Source organism: Oncorhynchus masou, chromosome 10 (assembly GCF_036934945.1).
Source record: "Oncorhynchus masou masou isolate Uvic2021 chromosome 10, UVic_Omas_1.1, whole genome shotgun sequence".
Classification (NCBI taxonomy): domain Eukaryota; kingdom Metazoa; phylum Chordata; class Actinopteri; order Salmoniformes; family Salmonidae; genus Oncorhynchus; species Oncorhynchus masou.
The window spans coordinates 20,212,747-20,234,930 of NC_088221.1; the positions used below are offsets into that span (position 1 = coordinate 20,212,747).

The window sequence follows — 22,184 nt, forward strand, 5'->3', positions numbered from 1 at the left end:
TTGTTGCGGTGTGTGTGGGTGTGTGTGTGTGTTTGCGTGTGTGTCTTGTTAGATATAGCTGGCTAATTAGACCAAGCAGAACAAGTGGCAAGCCTTCCCGCCTTTGGGACCACGCCTCCCATTGTTAGAGTGGAGACAAGACCATCTCGTCATTATATACGGTATCTCTGGTAACAACTAGAGGTGAACTAATCTGCAGATTTTTTTCTGGTGGGTTTTTCGTTGCATGCAAGTTTGCTTCAACACGCGGGTGCATGTTATCTCCCGTTAGGTGCACTTTAACGTGTAGCACTGCGCTACGTTCTGCCTGTTCGCTGCAATCGACCCCTTCTTTCTCTAGGATTAGAGTGACCTGATGCTGCAGGGTTACATAGAGAGAGAGTGTGTGTATGTGTGTGCGCGCGTGTGTGTGCTTGTAGGGGATGAAGGATGGTTGCCTAGGGAAACTGGAGTGTGTTTCTATAAATAGCACTGGAAACTCTTGAGGGAGAGAAGTTCCCTGATCAGCCACCTCAGACTTAGGTCAAAGGGCAGTGTGTGTGTGTGTGTGTGTGTGTGTGTGTGTGTGTGTGTGTGTGTGTGTGTGTGTGTGTGTGTGTGTGTGTTTTATAATCATATCAATTAATTCTCCATGTTTGATTGGTAATAACTTCAATAATCAAACATTTTTCACCTTCTAGAGCAGACTCTTCATAACCCCACAGTCATCTCGAATCACGAGGATCCCACTATGAGTCTACAGCTACCCGTTATCGAGAAAATCACATCAAGATTGGGTTTTCATTGCTTGAACACATTAACAAGAGTCATACAGTAGCTAACCTAACATTCAGCTTCTATAATAGGCTGGAATACAAGGGTATCATCTATCTAAATGAGGGTTCAATTGCCTGGAGTTGAGATCAAAGCATTAGAGCCATCAAGATTTGATCATCTAAATTGAATAGCAAAGCATTACAATGTTCTATTCACTAACATGCAGAGAAAAATTACCATTTGCAGAAAGGTACATGACAGGACCAGACTCACACACACAAACACGCAGACTCACACACACACACGCACACACACACACACACACACACACACACACACACACACACACACACACACACACACACACACACACACAAACGCGCGCGCAGACTCACACACACGCAGACTCACACTCACACACACGCAGACTCACACACACGCAGACTCACACACACGCAGACTCACACACACGCAGACTCACACGGTTACTGTGCATGTGCAGACGTTTATTGATTCATGACTAATATATATTTTTTCATGAATAGAAGACTCACACACACAGACTCACACACACGCAGACTCACACACACACAGACTCACACACGCGCAGACTCACACACACACGCGCAGACTCACACACACACGCGCAGACTCACACACACACGTGCAGACTCACGCACACACGCGCAGACTCACACAAACACGTGCACAGACTCACAAACGCGCAAACTCACAAATGCGGGCAGACTCACAAACACACGGGCAGACTCACACACACGAGCAGACTCACACACCCGCAGACTCACACACCCGCAGACTCACACACACGCAGACTCACACACACGCAGACTCACACACACGAGCAGTCTCACACACACGAGTAGACTCACATACACGCAGACTCACACACACGAGTAGACTCACACACACGAGCAGACTCACACACCCGCACACACACACACGAGCAGACTCACACACCCGCACACACACACATGCAGACTCACACACATGTAGACTCACACACACGAGCAGACTCACACACCCGCACTCACACACACGAGCAGACTCACACACCCGCACACACACACATGCAGACTCACACACATGTAGACTCACACACACGAAGACTCACACACACATGCAAACTCACACACACACGAGCAGACTCAAACACACACGAGTAGACTAACACACACGAGCAGACTCACACACACGCAGACTCACACACACGAGCAGACACACACACGAGTAGACTAACACACACGAGCAGACACACACACGAGTATACTAACATACACGAGCAGACACACACACGAGTAGACTAACACACACGAGCAGACTCACACACACGAGCAGACTCACACACACACAGACTCACACACCCGCACTCACACACATGCAGACTCACACACACGCAGACTCACACACACGCAGACTCACTCACACACGCAGACTCACACACACGAGCAGACTCACACACACGAGCAGACTCACACACACGAGTAGACTCACACACACGCAGACTCACTCACACACGCAGACTCACACACACGAGCAGACTCACACACACGAGCAGACTCACACACACGAGTAGACTCACACACACGAGTAGACTCACACACACGCAGACTCACTCACACACGCAGACTCACACACACGAGTAGACTAACACACACGAGCAGACACACACACGAGCAGACTCACACACACGAGTAGACTCACACACACGAGTAGACTCACACACACGCAGACTCACTCACACACGCAGACTCACACACACGAGTAGACTAACACACACGAGCAGACACACACACGAGTAGACTAACACACACGAGCAGACACACACACGAGTAGACTAACACACACGAGCAGACACACACACGAGTAGACTAACACACACGAGCAGACTCACACACACGAGCAGACTCACACACACACAGACTCACACACCCGCACTCACACACATGCAGACTCACACACACGCAGACTCACACACACGCAGACTCACACACACGCAGACTCACTCACACACGCAGACTCACTCACACACGCAGACTCACACACACGAGCAGACTCACACACACGAGCAGACTCACACACACGAGCAGACTCACACACACGAGTAGACTCACACACACGCAGACTCACTCACACACGCAGACTCACACACACGAGTAGACTCACACACACGAGCAGACTCACACACACGCAGACTCACTCACACACGCAGACTCACACACACGAGTAGACTCACACACACGAGCAGACTCACACACACGCAGACTCACTCACACACGCAGACTCACACACACGAGTAGACTCACACACGAGTAGACTCACACACGAGTAGACTCACACACATGTAGACTCACACACACGCAGACTCACACACACATGCAGACTCACACACACATGCAGACTCACACACACGAGCAGACTCACACACACAGACACACACACACACAGACTCACACGGTTACTGTGCATTTGCAGATGTTTATTGAATCATGACTAATATATATTTTTTCATGAATAGAAACCTTTTACTACATACAATCAACAATCTACATCAGCAGCAAACCCAATCAGAAAATTCTGAAAATACACAATATAGCCAATACACAGTGTCTATTTCCACACCACATAAAGGGTTAAAATCGAGGACATTAAAGCCTCGACGAAACAATAATCCTTTATCTGCGCCTAGTATCCTTGCAGAATCCGTAGCAAGCACCCTCATATGTACCGCAAGGTGCTTCCCCCAGATACATCTCATCTCATATTCACAGCAGCCCCCTACACTACATACACACACACTACCCGCACACACACATACACACACTACCCACATACACACACATACACACACACTACCCTCATACACACACATACACTACCCGCATACACACAAACACACAAACACACTACCCGCATACACACTACATACACACACACTACCCGCATACACACACATACACACAAATTACCCGCATACACACTACATACACATACACTACCCGCATACACACACTACATACACACACACTACCCGCATACACAAACACAAACACATACACACACACTACCCGCATACACACACAACATACACACACTACCCGCATACACACACTACATACACACACACAGAAAGAGAGAAGAACACAGACACGAAGGACATCAATAATACAAAGGCTAACATACAAACTTTTAGTGTTCTATCATGCCACGCACTGAACAGTATCTGTCCCACTCCCTCTATCACGCTGTCCCACTCCCTCTATCACGCTGTCCCACTCCCTCTATCACGCTGTCCCACTCCCTCTATCACGCTGTCCCACTCCCTACATCACGCTGTCCCACTCCCTACATCACGCTGTCCCACTCCTTCTATCAAAGCTGTCCCACTCCCTCTAAAACGCTGTCCCACTCCCTCTATCACGCTGTCCCACTCCCTCTATCACGCTGTCCCACTCCCTATATCACGCTGTCCCACTCCCTCTATCACGCTGTCCCACTCCCACTATCACGCTGTCCCACTCCCTCTATCACGCTGTCCCACTCCCTCTATCACGCGGTCCAACTCCCTCTATCACGCTGTCCCACTCCCTACATCACGCTATCCCACTCCCTACATCACGCTGTCCCACTCCCTCTATCACGCTGTCCTACTCCCTCTATCACGCTGTCCTACTCCCTCTATCATGCTGTCCCACTCCCTATATCATGCTGTCCCATCCCCTATATCATGCTGTCCCATCCCCTATATCATGCTGTCCCATCCCCTATATCATGCTGTCCCATCCCCAGCACAAACCAACCTGCACAGACCACAACAGCATTTTTCAACTCACAGACACACAGACAGAGAGACAGACAGAGACATAGAGACAGACAGACAGATGAACTGCAGTATTCATTAACACTAACTGTGTCTGAAAGCCATCCTGCAATGCACTTACCCCCACTCTCACTCTCTCTCTTTCTCTCTCTGAAGGAGAGTGTGTGCGGTCGTGCTGAATGGTGAAGCCTGGTCTCCCCCTCTCGGTGTGTGTGTGTGTGTGTGTGTGTGTGTGTGTGTGTGTGTGTGTATGTGTGTCTCCCTCACTGCAGCAGATCCTCAGCCGCTTGAGGAACAAACAGAGCACTACACACGCACACTGTCACATGGAGCAGCACTCTCTCTCACTCTCTCGCACCCACCCACACACACAACCACACACACCCACAACAGAGGTGAAGAGCCCTTTTATAATAAATGCACCCCAGAGGTTCAGCATTGCACATTCCCCAAAGGGGAAGAGACCACAGAATTCCCTGTCGCAAAACACATCCCTAAATAACCTGACCCAAAACACATCCCTAAATAACCTGGCCCAAAACGCACCCCTGAATAACCTAACTCAAAACACATCCCTAAATAACCTGACCCAAAATGCACCACTGAATAACCTAACTCAAAACACATCCCTAAATAACCTGACCCAAAATGCACCCCTGAATAACCTAACTCAAAACACATCCCTAAATAACCTGACCCAAAACACATCCCTAAATAACCTGACCCAAAACGCACCCCTGAATAACCTAACTCAAAACACATCCCTAAATAGTGACCCCCCCCCACCTCCAAATAGCCTGACCCAAACACGCCCCTGAAGAGTGACAACCCCCCCCCCCTGAATAGTCTGATCCAAAACACACCCCTGAATAACCTGACCCAAAACACATCCCTGAAGAGTGATCAAAACACATCCCTGTCCTTGGTGTTTAAAGGTCTGCACATGTAAATGGACTGGAGATAGTGGAATGTGTTGAGTTCCAGAACAAAAACTTCTGTGCTATTAAATCTCTCTTCCTTTCTCACTCTCTTTCCCTCCCTTTTCATTTCGCTCTTTCTCTCTGTCCCTTGTTTTCCCATCTCTGCTGTTCCCATCTCTCCTTCCTTCCCTCCCGCTTACTTTCTCTCCATCCATCCCCCTGTCCTTTGCAGCTTTCTTTCACTCTTTCACCCTCCCTCTCTTTCCATCCCTTTCTCCACTCCCAATCCCACTCTCTGATGTGGTTTGTCTCTACAGTCATTCTGAGGGTTGTGCTGATCTCTCTATAAGCTGCACCCCACTCCAGTGACTCATAGCAAACATTAGATAGCATGTGCATTCCCCTGCACTGCACGTGCCCAACACACACACACTCACAAGTGTTCATGCAGGCAGACACGCAAACTCACACACATACACACAAATATACAAGCTTGCAAGCGGGTAGCTAACTAAACTCAATTCCATGGTGAAGGAAGTTTCTGATGAGCTCCACCAACGAAGTGGAGCAGAAACCAGGCTTTGTGAAATCCAGCGCCAACTACAATAATTATCCCAAGGTCAATACTTTAAAAAAAAATGCTATTATGAAACACTTATCTTCTTTGTTTGCTGAAATCCATACTTAACAAAACTTTTGTCAAAAACAACTACCGACCGTTTCCTCGTCCTTTTTTGCTCTAGGATGGCTCTAAAATGTACATTACCCTACGTAATCAGAGATTCAATTGACACAGTTACCATTTTATAGCAACAGAAACTAGGAAACAGTCGCGATTGTATTTGGCAAATGGCATTATTAAAAAGTATGGATTTCAGCAAACAAAGAAAGGCACGCAACTACAGAGGACAAACATAGGTACGCGGTAAGTGTTGAACAATTGACATTTTTAGAAGTATCAACCCTGAGGGAATCGATGTAGTCGAAGCTCGTCACTGTTTGACCACTTGGGCAAAATCTTCAAAAATGTATTTCGTCATGGGGTCAAGTAAGCTCTGCTAGCAAGCGAGCAGACACGCAAACACACACACAAAACACACACAAACCAATATCCCGGCAGTCAAGTCATCTCAAACATGCTCAGCGGAGCGCTAAAGGCGATGCTAAAAATAGCCCTGTGTTCTCCTCTGAACTCTCTCTCTTACTCCTCTCCTGACTCTCTCTTCCTCTCCGTTCTTTTTATAGCAACGCCAGGGGAGAGGGCGGACATTATAGAAAGACATGCCCTCACTCACTCCTTTGAGCTTGTGCACACGCGTGTGTGTGTGTGTGTGTGTGTGTGTGTGTGTGTGTGTGTGTGTGTGTGTGTGTGTGTGTGTGTGTGTGTGTGTGTGTGTGTGTGTGTGTGTGTGTGTGTGTGTGTGTGTGTGTGTGTGTGTGTGTGTGTGTGTGTGTGTGTGTGTGTGTGTGTGTGTGTGTGTGTGTGTGTGTGTGTGTGTGTGTGTGTGTGTGTGTGTGTGTGTGTGTGTGTGTGTGTGTGTGTGTGTGTGTCTGTCTGTGTGTGTGTGTGTGTGAGAGAACGTTAATAGAAAAACAAGAACACACTCACTATTTCCTGTCAGTTTGCATCCCAGTTGACAAGATGTTTGCTTACATTTCTCTCTCACACACACACACACACCACATTGAAGTAATCATCATCAACATAAGACTTTGGTGGCCTTAGCATAGCACATTGATCTGCAATGCAACCTAATGTCGGCACAGCACACACACACACACACACACACACACACACACACACACACACACACACACACAGTTTAGACACTGCTGCTACTATTATTATAATATTTATCCTGCTGCCTAGTCACTGTTACCCCTGCCTACATGTACCTATCTACTACGACCGCATCACTGCACATTGATATGATATTGGCTGTGACTTTGAATGTAGCGAAAATTCTCGTGTTTTTTTTACACCTGTTGTATCCTGTACATGCGACAAATAAACAAAAGTTTGATTTGATTTTGTGTGTGTGTGTGTGTGTGTGTGTGTGTGTGTGTGTGTGTGTGTGTGTGTGTGTGTGTGTGTGTGTGCGCGTGCATGCGTACATTCATGTAGAATCTCACCGTGAAGCTGTTGTTAACATTCTTAGTGCTGGACTCAGCCACACTGGCATCTGATAGGTCCACCTCGTCAAATATCAGAGACTGTAGGAGAGGAGAAAGAGGAGAGGAGAGAGGACGAAGATGAAGAAGAGGCGAGAGGAGTGGAAGAAGAGGAAGAAGAGGAGAGGAGAGAGGACAAAGATGAGGAAGAGGCGAGAGGAGAAGAGAGGAGAGGAAGAAGAGGAGAGGAAATGAGAAAGGAGAGGAGGAAGAAGAGAGAGGAGAAGAGAGGATAGGTGGAAGAAGAGACGAGAGAGGAAAGGTGTAGAGAAGAGAGGAGGAAGACCAAACAGAGCAACAGATTGAGTACTCTGAGTATGATAAAACACACAAAATGCTAATACACAAAACATCTCTTATTTTAACCCTTCACTACTATGAAGGCAGATCTATGGGAGCCTTATCTTAAATATTGACTTCAGGGCTGGGGTCAATCTTAACTGACCTAGACCAAAAAAGAAAAGCCATTTTGAAATCACAATGGGACAAAAACAGACTTGAGAACTGTGCACACAACATCAATATTTCCCTATAGATCATAACGCATGATTTACATAAATCTGAGTTCAAATGAAAAGCACTTAAACATCCGATGTTTAGATTCAATCCCTAATGAATAGATATTCAACTGACCACAACCCTGAATCTTAGGCTGTGTTTACACAGGCAGCCCAATTCTAATATTTTGGCGATAATTGGGCAACAGATCAGAACTGGGAGGACATCATGCAGTATCATACACTTACTCTGTATGAAGAGCTATAAGCATTATACATGATCATATGTTCTATCAGGGCTCGGTGACCTTCCTACTAGGTGTGCAGGGTTTTTGCACAAGCCCAGCTTTAACACCTCTGGTTCAGCTAATCAGCTGCTCATCAGGAACTCGATACGTTTTATCTGGGGTGTGGCCCAGGGCCTGATCGAAAGCTTGCACACCCAGTACAGCAGTCCAGGAGGAAGGCCACTCCTGTGTTATATGAACTGCTATAAGCATTATGCATTATTCTATATGAGGTGCTATAATGAGCCTTATGTGTATTGTAATAGTAATAAGAAGCAGGCCAAAGCGACATGCTAATGATGACCTTGATTAATTCAACGTAGGCCAACTAACTATAGACCTGATGGCGTAGATCGAAGAATAGCGGTTGTTTATCCCACCTCTGGCACAGACTCAAACACATGGCTACTACTGAGTGAGACACACACACACACAAACACGATGAATGAGAGCAGATTATCCCAAGTCAATGTTGGAACAGCCCCATTCAGTCAGTCAGCAGAGAGCAGACGAGCCAGGACCTGCTAATAGGAACATGATATCCAAACACACAACCTGCCGGATGATGACATCACTACTGCCTGCCCTGCCGCTGAGCTCTTAAAGGGCTGGAGGCCAACTACAGTGCAGCTGCCGCTGTTATAGTAGAGGAATGCCCCTAGTGTGTGTGTGTGTGTGTGTGTGTGTGTGTGTGTGTGTGTGTGTGTGTGTGTGTGTGTGTGTGTGTGTGTGTGTGTGTGTGTGTGTGTGTGTGTGTGTGTGTGTGTGTGTGTTCGTCCTTAAAGGCTGCAGCTGTCAGAGAAATGCCCTGTTTATGACACTCTCCAGGGATGGTTTAAGAGCAGGATGGGGACACTAGCCAGAGTATGTGTGTGTGTGGGCGGTGGGGGTCTGAGAGCTTGTGTGTGGCATGCCAACATAAACATTTCCCCCTCTTCAAGCACTCTTGGCTGTCATGACATGGCTGGTATCACGTGTATGTGTGTGAGTCTATCTGTGAGGTCTCAGCAATGACAAACACAAACACATGCATGCACACTCAAGCACACACACACACACACACACACACACACACACACACACACACACACACACACACACACACACACACACACACACACACACACACACACACACACACACACACACACACACACCATCCTTATGAACTGACACACAGCAGGATCATTCACTATCGAGCCATGTGACAACTGTCAGTGGACAAACATTACTCAGAGACGGTGTAGACTAAGGCCCTGTTCAAATACTTAGAAACCCTTCTTTCCTCCCCCTTTAATCTAGTCATGAGTCTGTATGTGATTGGATAAGCTAAACCCTTTCAACCAATCCAATTACTTCAAGAACAAGAAGGAAGGAAGGTTGGATTTCAGACGTATTGGAACAGGGTCTAGGTAAAGGTGAGTATGGATGTTGAATGTTTCTCTCGCTCTCTGGCCTCCTCGTGAAAGCTGCGTGTAGCAATGGCGTGACATTAACACATTCTGACTCCTAGTCCCAATTTAATCCCTAAACTTTAGGACTGAATTCCCAAGACAGAGAGAAGAGGGTAGATTCGAGAGTCAACTCAGGCCAAAACACTGTCCATTAGCTAGCAAGCTAGTTGTTCCATATAGAAAGTTCTAGGCATATAGAAAGAGACGCTTGTCAAGGTAGTCTCTGTGGTTGCATTGTGATGATGAAACAAAGCACCTGGCTGCACAGTGCCCTCTAGCATGCCGGCAGACAGAGGGCCAGACATGTAGAGGACGGACAGGGCAGAGTGGAGGTGGTCTGGACAGCGGAAGTGAGGTGTGTTTCTCCCACAAGACAGGAGCAAAACTCCTAACTTGCATCTCAATGACCTCAGATGGCTTCCTCTCCTGCTCTAATCTCCTGGGTCATGATCGTTGGGCACCAAACAGAAGAAAATGAACAGAACCAAGGAACGACTACCTGGACTTGTCCAGTGAGAAACGCACATTTTTCATGTTGCGTGCCCCTAGGAGATAGCAGAGGAGAGGAGATAGCAGAGAAGAGGAGATAGCAGAGGAAAGGAGATAGCAGAGGAGAGGAGATAGCAGAGGAGAGGAGATAGCAGAGGAGAGGAGGCCACTTTGGACCATTGATACACATCCATGAGGGAACATTCTAAGCATGAACAGGCTCCTAAGCAATGCCAGAGCAAACAGGCTTTCTAGGCGATGCTGGAGTGAATGTGGCAAGATAGCGAATGTAGGGGGGGGGGGGGGGGGTAGCCTGTAGTTCTGGAGCAGTAGGTCAAACTCAGGCCCACTGTGTCTTGCTGGTTTACCCGAGGTACACCTGTCCGAAAATGTTATGTTGACTCTTTAGCTAAGACATATTCATTGACCCAAAAGAAGAGATAGGAAGAAATATCAAGACCAGCAGGACTGTAGCCCTCGAGGACTGCCGTTACAGCCTAGAGGCTAACAGAAAAGTCTAAAGCCTTAAATCAGAGTCTATGGGTGGGCTGAGGAAGGATGGGATGGTACTAAGGTGGCCCGGTCGTGACGCTGCAGCTGACCCGTATCGACATCAGACCTTCGTCGGATCCGCTAGGCGGTGGTGTGCGGCGAGGCCCTGCCCAGCACACGGACAGAACCCTCCAACATACACGACTCCTGGAAACGCCGCGCAGTGCCCGCTCCTGCCACCGGGCCAGGGCACTGCCAGTCTAAGAGGTCAGGGGTTGGGGTTAGAGGTTAGGTGTTAAATGGAATGCCAGACTGCCATAGAATAGGGAGGTGCAGGAGCGGGTGCCTAGAAAGACTAGGACTAGAGGTAAGGGGTTACATTGCAGGACTCCTGCCAACGAGCCATGGGAGAGGGTTTGGGTCTGGGGTTATGGGGTTCAGGGTTAGAGAGGTAGGGTAAAACAGTTATGAGGGTTAGAGGTTATGTTGGTTAGGGGTAAAGGGTTGGCAGGCTGCCAGAAGCAGGAGAGGGAAGTCAGATTAAAGGTCAAAGGGTAGAGGGGTAAGACGTTTTGGGGATAGGGGTTCTGAGTATATAGTTAAGGGTAGGGGCAGTCTTCAACCCTGGTCCTGGAGAGCTAGAGGGTTTGTTGCTGTCTATAGTTCCAACCCTGCATTAACACACCTGGTTCAACTATGAAAGACTGTGGATATGAGTTACTTCTGGTTTGTTCAGCCATCCCTATGGGGAAAATGATTGTGGAAAGTTTAGGTTTTTGGGATAAACGCTGAAAATCAGGTCTGCGGTTAACACAGGCTTAGGAGATCTAATACGTTTTGTTCTATTCGATAATATCAGTAATTTAACATGACCTTTATGAATTATGAAGCCTTCATGTGCTTTTTTTAATTAAATAAATGCTTGAAAATTCACAAAAACTGACATTAGCTGACGAAGATTATCACACAGACATTTTTTATAAGATCTCCTAAAACTATGTTTACCACAAAACTTATTTTTGGTGATTATCCAAAAACCGTGCAAAAATTCCATAAACTTTCCCATAGGCTTTGTTCAACGAACCATGGCAGAATTAGTGCTTACAAAAAGATGCCATTACTATTGCTCTCTATATAGGGTGGCTATTTGTCATGTGCTTTTGCTGGGCCTCTAAAATAGGCTGCTATGGTAGTCAGTGAGAGACAGTTAAATAGTTTTTCTGACTCTGGGTGTGTCTGTGTGCGTGTGTCTGTGTGCGTGTGTGTGTGTCCTACCTTGGCATCTTTGGCGTAGTAAAGTGTACGTCCTCTCAGTTTGAAATAGCGTTTTTTCCACCTCTGGAATGAGCTTGTCTGTTTCAGCAACAGTCCCTCTTTCACACTGGTCTGGAGAGACAGAGAGACAGATAGACAGAGACAGAGAGAGAGAGAGAGAGAGAGAGAGAGAGAGAGAGGAGAGAGAGAGAGACAGAGACAGAGACAGAGAGACAGAGAGGGGGGAGAAGAACAGAGAGTGAGAGAGAGAGAGAGAGAGAGAGAGAGAGAGAGAGAGAGAGGGGAGAACAGAGAGAGAGAGAGGGGGAGAACAGAGAGAGAGAGAGACAGAGAGAGATAAACAGAGATAGACAGAGAGGGAGAGAAGGAGAGAGACAGAGAGAGAGAGACAGAGAGAGGGGGGGAGAGGAACAGTGAGAAAGAGAGAGAGGCGGGGGAGAACAGAGAGAGAGAGAGAGGGAGAGAGAGAGAGAGAGGGGGGGGGGACATGGTTAAATGTATCTTCAATTCACCATGAATTGTCTGAACAGTGAACTAAACTAACCCCAAACCCTGTTTCAATACATTAATTAGTACAATTGACAAATATCACATAACTGAAAACACTGTGAAGCCCAGCACATGTGTTGTACCCTCCAGGTAAGGGTATAGTGTGTATGAGCTCTGTGTTAATCCCAGTGGCTGGCAGAGTTAATCCTCCTCCCCCATGGAGCATGCTCACACACACACACACACACACACACACACACACACACACACACACACACACACACACAGTGCCCAAGGCTCACTGCGCACTGACCACACCTCTGTGTTTATCTACAGGAAACTCTGCTGAGATAAAAGTGAGTGTGTGTCAATTTCATGCATGGGAGAGGAAGGACAGGCTAAATAACAGCAAAGAAAGGAGAAGGCCATTAAAGATGCCTTGCTTCTCTGACCCACTATAAACACACATTGCTCACACTCAGGCCTGACAGACAGAGAGAGGGAGGGAGGGGAGAGAGAGATGGAGGGAGGGAGGGAGGGAGGAGAGAAAGAGAGAGGAAGGGGAGCATTTCATTCACTAGTTCTAACCCTCTGTTGAACTCAGTGGTCTGAACATGTTTTAACCACTTTAACTAAATAAGCACCTGTCTTCTACTCTGAAAGGTGACATTTCTTTTAAGAGACTGTCATAACGTGGAAAAGAAGAGTGTTTGAGCATGTTTCGCCATTAAAAGCTTTTCATGGGACTTTTACAGGCAAACCAGACACAGAGAGAGAGAGGTGTATGTACTGTGTACGCCTGCAGATTGTCCTGTCTCTGTGACACCATAGATCAGATTTTTACTTCCGACAGTAAACATAGGGCCCTATAAAATCAGAGTTGCGGGAAACACGGACAGAATCACGGAATCCAGACATTAAAACGGCATTCAACAATGTTTAAAAAACGTATTGAACTTAGTAGTACATTTAAAAAAGTGTGATATTGAAAGTGAAAACCTGAAAAAAAACTGAAACCTGGAAAAACAAGAGAAGACGGAATTGGGGAAAAACTAAACGGGCTCTATAAACACACACACACACACACACACACACACACACACACACACACACACACACACACACACACACACACAACACACATGGAAAGCTGGGTGAAGAACAGCACTCTGGGGGCACACAGGGGAGGGGGCACACACACAGGGAGGCCTATTTTTAGCAGAGGAAATGTTCTCTCTGAAGGGAGAATTACAAACAGAGATGGAGGTTTGGAGCTGACATCCTGCCTGTCCACCAGCTGTGTCAACCTAAACACAGCACTCCATCCGCCACACTGTTTCGCTAAGGACATACAGCCTTGGCTACGGCTAACTCACTGTCTCGCTAACTAACACAAGCCTGGCTGTAGCTAACTCACTGTCTCGCTAACTAACACAAGCCTGGCTGTAGCTAACTCACTGTCTCGCTAACTAACACAAGCCTGGCTGTAGCTAACTCACTGTCTCGCTAACTAACACAAGCCTGGCTGTAGCTAACTCACTGTCTCGCTAACTAACACAAGCCTGGCTGTAGCTAACTCACTGTCTCGCTAACAAACACAAGCCTGGCTGTAGCTAACTCACTGTCTCGCTAACTAACACAAGCCTGGCTGTAGCTAACTCACTGTCTCGCTAACTAACACAAGCCTGTCTGTAGCTAACTCACTGTCTCGCTAACTAACACAAGCCTGGCTGTAGCTAACTCACTGTCTCGCTAACAAACACAAGCCTGGCTGTAGCTAACTCACTGTCTCGCTAACTAACACAAGCCTGGCTGTAGCTAACTCACTGTCTCGCTAACTAACACAAGCCTGGCTGTAGCTAACTCACTGTCTCGCTAACTAACACAAACCTGGCTGTAGCTAACTCACTGTCTCGCTAACTAACACAAGCCTGGCTGTATCTAACTCACTGTCTCGCTAACTAACACAAGCCTGGCTGTATCTAACTCACTGTCTCGCTAACTAACACAAGCCTGGCTGTATCTAACTCACTGTCTCGCTAACTAACACAAGCCTGGCTGTATCTAACTCACTGTCTCACTAACTAACACAATCCTGGCTGTATCTAACTCACTGTCTCGCTAACTAACACAGACTGGCTGTAGCTAACTCACTGTCTCACTAACTAACACAGCCTGGCTGTAGCTAACTCACTGTCTCACTAACTAACACAGCCTGGCTGTAGCTAACTCACTGTCTCGCTAACTAACACAGACAACGTTTAACAACACATACCCTCGCTATCACTAACTGCACGTTTTGTAAAGGATAGTATTTTGAGCAAATGACTTAAAAATGACTGATTTCCAGTAAAGGGGAATACATAAAGAAACTCTGTGAACATTGGCAATGTGACCAGAGTTGAGCAAGGTTCTGACCCTCGATCTGTGGTTAAGGGCAGCTTCTACTTCGAGCCCATGCAGAGAGGCCCCAAGCCGAACACTGGCCACTCGGCTTGACTGTTTACATGCTTCAAATATTAATTCCCTCCCTTTATGTAGCAGAGTTTAAAGCCTAAATACCTCAACTGGATTAAGGTGAAATACCGCATTACGGACTACCTTATAAGGCAACCGTTGCTCGCCTGTGACGACTATCAAAGAACCAGCACGTAAGGATTGAAATACCGAGGGACAGGCATGGCGTATGAAGTCATAGCCTTGTTATAGAACCACTAGGGGAGGTAGGTAGGTGGGCAAGTAAGGTCTGCACTAGAAACTTCCTTTACAATGGGACTGGGGTGGGTGGGTGGGTGGGTGGGTGGGTAGGTAGGTAGGTAGGTAGGTAGGTAGGTAGGTAGGTAGGTAACCGAAAAAGGGGTCTTGTCACTTCTGGTAAATGTGCTACACACACACAGACAATGGTCCTGACACTCCATGAAGGAGCGTTTCTCCTCTCATAATGCGCTCAAATCACTCATCTAAAGGTCAGAGCAGGTCTACACAGATGAGCTCACTGTCCAATCAGCAGGCTGCATGGCTAATCCAATCAGAGACCGAGAGACATCATGAGAGCCACATGACCGAGAAAGAGGATAGGAGCAAGAGGGTAAAACTACCAGAAGCACAGTACGATGACTACACGTTTAGAGTGCAAAGCTACAAACACCTCTGGTTACATATTATACTTTGTGTAACATACTATACTTACTTTACTTGAAATATTGGACAAGGCTGAAACAAGCTTTGCAAACCAGCTTGTACATATTCTTCTACTAGGAAAAGAGGCCAGAGTGGAGATGGGGATGGAGAGCAAGACGGCTGCAAAAGTCCCTCATAACAAAGTCAGAAGTATAACTTTTATGCCAGGCGAGAGAAAAAGTAGCTTTGCTCCAGTTTGCTGTTCTATTTTCTAGTTTGTTCCTCTTTGGCCCCCATAGTTCCTCTCCTTGTCTCCATCTCCTTCCTGTGGCCAACTGGGCCAGAAGCAATCTATTATTAGCCTATTCCTCTGCTACACACGCACACGCACACACACACACACACATTCCCCTGTTACTGGGGAGGGCAGGGCTGCCAGACAGAATTGAACTAACCTTACCACCAAGTAATGTACACGCACACACACCTCTCCCTGGCCTGAATATTGAAACACACACACACACAATGGACAAAGGCTGAGCTCCAATGAGTCCAGCAGCTGTGCTGGGGGATAAGAGCGGAGCAGGCAGGAGTTCCCTGAAAGGGTAAATGAAAAGAACAGGCCTGCATCCTGTCCCTGAGGATATCATATCCAGCCTCTAGTCTGCCTGCTACACTGCTATAGTTAGGACATAAACCAGTTCCTAACACCAGCCATATGCCCCTAGCCACAAGCTTGCTACGGTGACACAAACCAGCTCCTATAGCTCCTAACGTCATGCTGGCCATGCTAAAAAGGACAGTTCCATATGGTAGTGCGCAGTCTAAGAAGGGAGATGTTTGAGATTCTAGTACAATAGTCCAGTTCAATGGACAGGAAGTGGCATAGAATGATGAATGATTTTTTTCAGGTTCAGAAAATCAGTCACTGAGCATTGTAGCTCGGATCCCAATTAGAGGTCGGCCGATTAATCGGAATGGCCGATTAATTAGGGCCGATTTCAAGTTTTCATAACAATCGGAAATCGGTATTTTTGGGCGCCATTTTTTTTTTACACCTTTATTTAACTAGGCAAGTCAGTTAACACATTCTTATTTTCAATGACGGCCTAAGAACGGTGGGTTAACTGCCTCGTTCAGGGGCAGAACAACAGATTTTTACCTTGTACCTTGTCAGGTCGGGGTATTCAATCTTGCAACCTTACAGTTAACTCGTCCAACTCTCTAACCACCTGATTACATTGCACTCCACGAGGAGCCTGACTGTTACGCGAATGCAGTAAGCCAAGTTAAGTTGCTAGCTAGCATTAAACTTATCTTATAAAAAACAATCAATCAACGGCTGTCGTTGCTCCAATGCCTTTCTTAAAATCAATAGCCAAGTATATATTTTTAAACCTGCATATTTAGCTAAAAGAAAGCAGGCAATATTGAGGTGATATTAAGGTGAAATTGTGTCACCTCTTGCGTTCATTGCACGCGGAATCAGGGTATATGCAACAGTTTGGGCCGCCTGGCTCTGTGCGAACTAATATAATTTTACGTAATTATGACAGAAAATTGAAGGTTGTGCAATGTAACAGGAATATTTAGACTCATGGATACCACCCGTTAGATAAAATACGGAACGGAATAAACGTTTTGTTTTCAAGGTGATAGTTTCCAGATTTGACCTAAGGATCGTATTTCTGTGTGTTTATTATAGTTAAGTCTATGATTTGATATTTGATAGAACAGTCTGACTGAGGGGTGGTAGACTCAAAGGTATGTGGTTTAGAGAGAAATAGTCGACGCGTTATAATTCCTGTAATAACTTGCGGCTGAACATGAAAGGGGTTCCTTTGTTATTTTACCGTTCATATCTTCCATAGAGAATGTCTTGATCTACTTCAAATAAGGTCTGTGTTTCGTGCTTAAACCACCTCGACGTTTTGGTACCCGTGTAAATCTCACTAGGAGAAGGTAACGTTTGTCAACATATTTTCATAAATCCACTATACAAAAAAAAATGATCTTTGTTTATATTTAGCCAATATTGATCAGAGTGACCTTGACCTATGGATATCTACACAGTTATAAAATTGGCAAGGTGGTGTAAGCCTACACGAAACACAGACCTTATTTTAAGTGAATCTAAAAATATCCTATGGAATAAATGAATGAAGGAACCGCTTTTCAGATTTTGCTAGAAGGTGTCATGGGAATTATGACTCGCACTTTGGTAGTCAATTCTTGCCATGCCCATTATTAAAAATGACAGTTTTTGTTTTCAACATTAATCCCAGTTAACTTAAACTCTATTTTTATTCAAACAGTTGAGAGTATTTGTCCCCTAAGCAGACTCTTCAGCATCATTGTCACTTCAGAGCTGTGTGTGTTTTACAGATGGCAGAGAAAAGCAGAGCACCAGTGTGGGACTATTACATGGAATTGGCACCAGGGAAAGCAAGGTGTCTTATTAGTGATAAAGATGTAAACATGGGGTCTGCAACGGCTAAATAAAACATACCACCAACCTGTGGAATCACCTTAAGAACACCCATCCAAAAGCCCATAATATGTATTATATTAAGTTAAAATAAAAGTGTTCATTGTTCATTCAGTATTGTTGTAATTGTCATTATTACAAAAATGTGTTTGTGTATATATATATATATATATATATATATATATATATATATTAATACAATTTATTTTTAAATCGGACGATTAATCGGTATCGGCTTTTTTGTCCTCCAATAATCGGTATCGGCGTTGAAAAATCAGAACCGGTCGACCTCTAATCCAGATACACAGTAGGCTACACTTCAATTCCTCCATTCATAAAAAGCCAAGAGGTTGTTTTTGAGCCGACCGGAGTCTGTATAATGAGACAGTTTTACTGAAGGCCTGAGCTATGTCTTCATGGGGACACATGTTTTTGCTTTAGGCCTGTCAAAACCAAATGTAGGGAAAGGGGATACCTGGTAAGTTGCACAACTGAATGCATTCAATCAAAATGAGTCTTCCGCATTTAACCCAACCCCTCCAGATCAGAGGAGGGGGCTGCCTTAAACGACATCAACAGCACCCAGTTGTTGTTGGGGGTTAACTGCCTTGCTCAAGGGGAGAACAGCAGATTCCCACCTTTTCGGCATAGGGATTCAAACCAGCAACCTTTCAGTTACCGGCCCAATACCCTTAACCGCTAGGCTACCTGCCAATTATAGTAGCCTCCTCTAAGAATAATGTAGCAAATTAACACAACATGGCTGGTTCGGCATATCTTCACGTCCAACTCTGTAAACCCTGGTTCAACCCTACAACAGAAGACGAGACAAGACAAAACTAGAACGTTTTATAATTGTGTGTTGTAGAACAGCTGACTGGAGGGCGTTCAGATCAATAAGACGAGATGCACAGTTGTGACCGTTTCCACGGTAACGGTGCTTCTTTCAATGACGTGATGAAACTTTGAAACAAAGCTGTCTCTTGTTGTAAGGTATTGTAGCAAACGAGTTTCGTGAATAAACCAGAAACACTACACTTTCTGACTTGTCAGAGAAATATCAGCAAGCTAGGCTAGCTACAGTATTACTGCTGAAAAACAGCTATCTAGCTGTCTGCTTGGCTAGTTAGCTGGCTGCTTGTCTGAACACAGAACGTCAGAAAACTGTTCTCTGATTGGCTAAAGGGTCGCGTCTACTCCCACTCCCCTCTCCGGCGCTCAACGGAGGATCCCGAGAAGACACCGCCAGGACCAGCAGGGGGAGTGGGCCCGATTCCTTCCCTGGGCAGAATACACTCAGAATTCATTGCGTCACTCCTCCACCGGGCTGACTCCCTTCCAGTGTGTTCTGAGTTATCAGCCAGCCCTGGTTCCGAGGACCACGAGCCAGACCGAAGCTCCTGCAGTGAGTGGTTCAGGTGCGCTGAAGAGGTCTGGAACAATGTTCTTAATTACTCCCTTGATTACACACCCTTTATATCAGTCCTGGGGGCCTGATTGGTGTCACACTTTTGCCCCAGCCCCAGCTAACACACCTGCCTCCAATAATCAACTAGTATTGATCTTCAGTTAAAAATTCAATTAGTTTAAATCAGGTGTGTTTTCTAAGGATGGGGGGGAGGACTGGAATTGCCCACGCCTGCTTCATATAGTACTCTTCTGTTAGTAGTCCTCAGGTATTATTGTTTGTAGTTCCATGTTAATTATTATTAAACTCAATAACTGAACTTGTTTCCTGACTCCCTGCGCCTACGTTACATAAAGGAACCTGTCTCATCGCAAGTCTTCAGCTAAGATTTGAAACGTTGCATTTTGGAAACTCCAGGACTGTTCAGATCAAGCAAACTTTGTTCTAAAAGTCCTTAAGACCATTGTGAGTCTCGTCTCTTGTATCTGAACTGGGCTTTATACTCTTTTACAATAACACACACCCATTAGGGTTAAAAACACATGAATTTCTCGTGTTATCACGTGATTTAATGTGAATTTAATGTGACAACATCTGACAAAGGTGTATTTCAATGTTTTATCAAAATGCTTTTTTTTTGGCAGAAATGACTTTTAAATTTGATGTGCCTTAATAACAAATGTGTATGCCATCTGTAAATACAAATACAATTGCTAAATTACAAGATTAGTTGGTTTAGTTGGTTTAGTTGGTTTAAATATTTTTAAATGTTTCCTTATTGTAGGTTACTACTTTTAGTCTTAATCTTTACCGCACTACATGACCTTCAGCACATGACCTCACACACAACCTCAGGAGGCTGAAAAAATGTGTCTTGTCACCGAAAACCCTCTCTAACTTTTACAGGTGCACAATCGAGGGCATCCTGTCGGGCCCACAACCGCAGGTCTCTTCAGAGGGTGGTACGATCTGCATAACGCATCACAGGAGGCAAACTACCTGCCCTCCAGGACACCTACAACATCCAATGTCACAGGAAGGCAAAAAAAGATCATCAAGGACAATAACCACCCGAGCCACTGCCTGTTTACCCCACTTCCATGCAGAAGGCGAGGTCAGTATAGGTGCATCAAAGCTGGGACAGAGAGATTGAAGCTGTTTTTCAATCTAAAAGGCCACCAGATTGTTAAACAGCCATAACTAACACAGAGAGGCGGCTGCCTACCTACAGACTTGATATCATTGGCCACTTTAATAAATGGAACACTAGTCACTTTAATAATGTCTCTTTAATAATGTCACTTTAATAAAGTCTACATATCTTGCATTACTTATCTCATATATATATATATATATATATATATATATATATATATATATATATGAGATAAGTAATGCATATATATATATATATATATATATATACCGTATACTACACTATCTTTTGCATCTTAGCCGCTCTGTCACTGCTCATCCATATATTTTATATTTATATATTCTTATCTCATTCCTTTACTAGATTGTGTGTATTAGGTTTCGTTGTGGAATTGTTAGATATGACCTGTTAGATACTGCTGCACTCTTGAATGTAGAAGCATAAGCATTTCACAACACTCACAACAACATCTGCTAACCATGTGTATGTGACCAATAAAATTTGATTTGATTTGACATGTGACTCCTTAAAGAGATGGGTGGGGCTAAGGCTTAAGAGGGTGTGAACAATGCTGAATGGGTGTAGACAAAAGAGCTCTTCAGTAGGTGTACCAAAATATTCAAGGGCCATTTTTCTGAAAAAGTGGGGTTACAACTTTCATAGGAGAATTACTTTCCCATTGTTCCTCAAATGCAGTGTATGATATACCATTTTGTCTCTACTTTTATCCAATGTAAAAAATAAAAAATAAATGTTAATTTGCTACATAATACCGAATCACGGCGGTCGGTCACATATGTGTATGAAGGTACCTTATGTGTACCTTTGACAATTTTATAAACCAGAGAACAACACTGTACCGTAACGCAGTTACACTTCCGACACTGCCAAAACACCAGCTATGCGGGTGTCGGCTATCGCACGTTTACACTTGCTCTGATTGAATTTAGGCCTAGATGTCATGTGTCCCTGAGCACTGCTACTTTTTCGTTGGTGATAATCGCACAATTATTGACTTGATTCTGGGAAAGTGCATAAATGTATTCTTCCCACTAAATCCGTGGTCGGTCTCTGTCATGGTGACAGACCTAGTGGCAAAGCAGGATATTCAGGTTGCTGACGTCCAAGAGGTTGTGTGTTCAAATCTCAGGTGTGGTTGTATCTCAAGTGTGCTAACCAATGTTGAGTTAAAGTCCAATCAATTCAGAAAGTAGAAAATAATTCAGCATTGAAAATAATTGGATGTAGAATTGGATTTCCTGAGTACAGTTTGTTGTTGTATATTTACTTTCAAAATACAGTTCAACTGTAGAAATACATTAAAAGGTATTCCAATATTTTCA

The 22,184-nt window shown here is 45.2% G+C and overlaps 1 protein-coding gene across 4 annotated transcripts in view; it reads right to left on the bottom strand.

The window, feature by feature from the left end:
• Positions 1-22,184, bottom strand: part of LOC135547294 (diacylglycerol kinase eta-like) — a 71,266-nt gene that overhangs the window by 38,899 nt on the left and 10,183 nt on the right. For 3 of the 4 annotated variants that reach the window (XM_064976146.1, XM_064976145.1, XM_064976144.1), the window contains 2 exons: positions 12,181-12,291; positions 7,648-7,728 (listed from right to left, as the gene is read on the bottom strand). In XM_064976146.1, the coding sequence (XP_064832218.1) occupies positions 7,648-7,728; positions 12,181-12,291 (192 nt within the window). Of the gene's footprint in view, positions 1-7,647; positions 7,729-11,015; positions 11,166-12,180; positions 12,292-22,184 lie in introns of all 4 variants that reach the window. The other variant, XM_064976147.1, reaches the window with a different exon arrangement.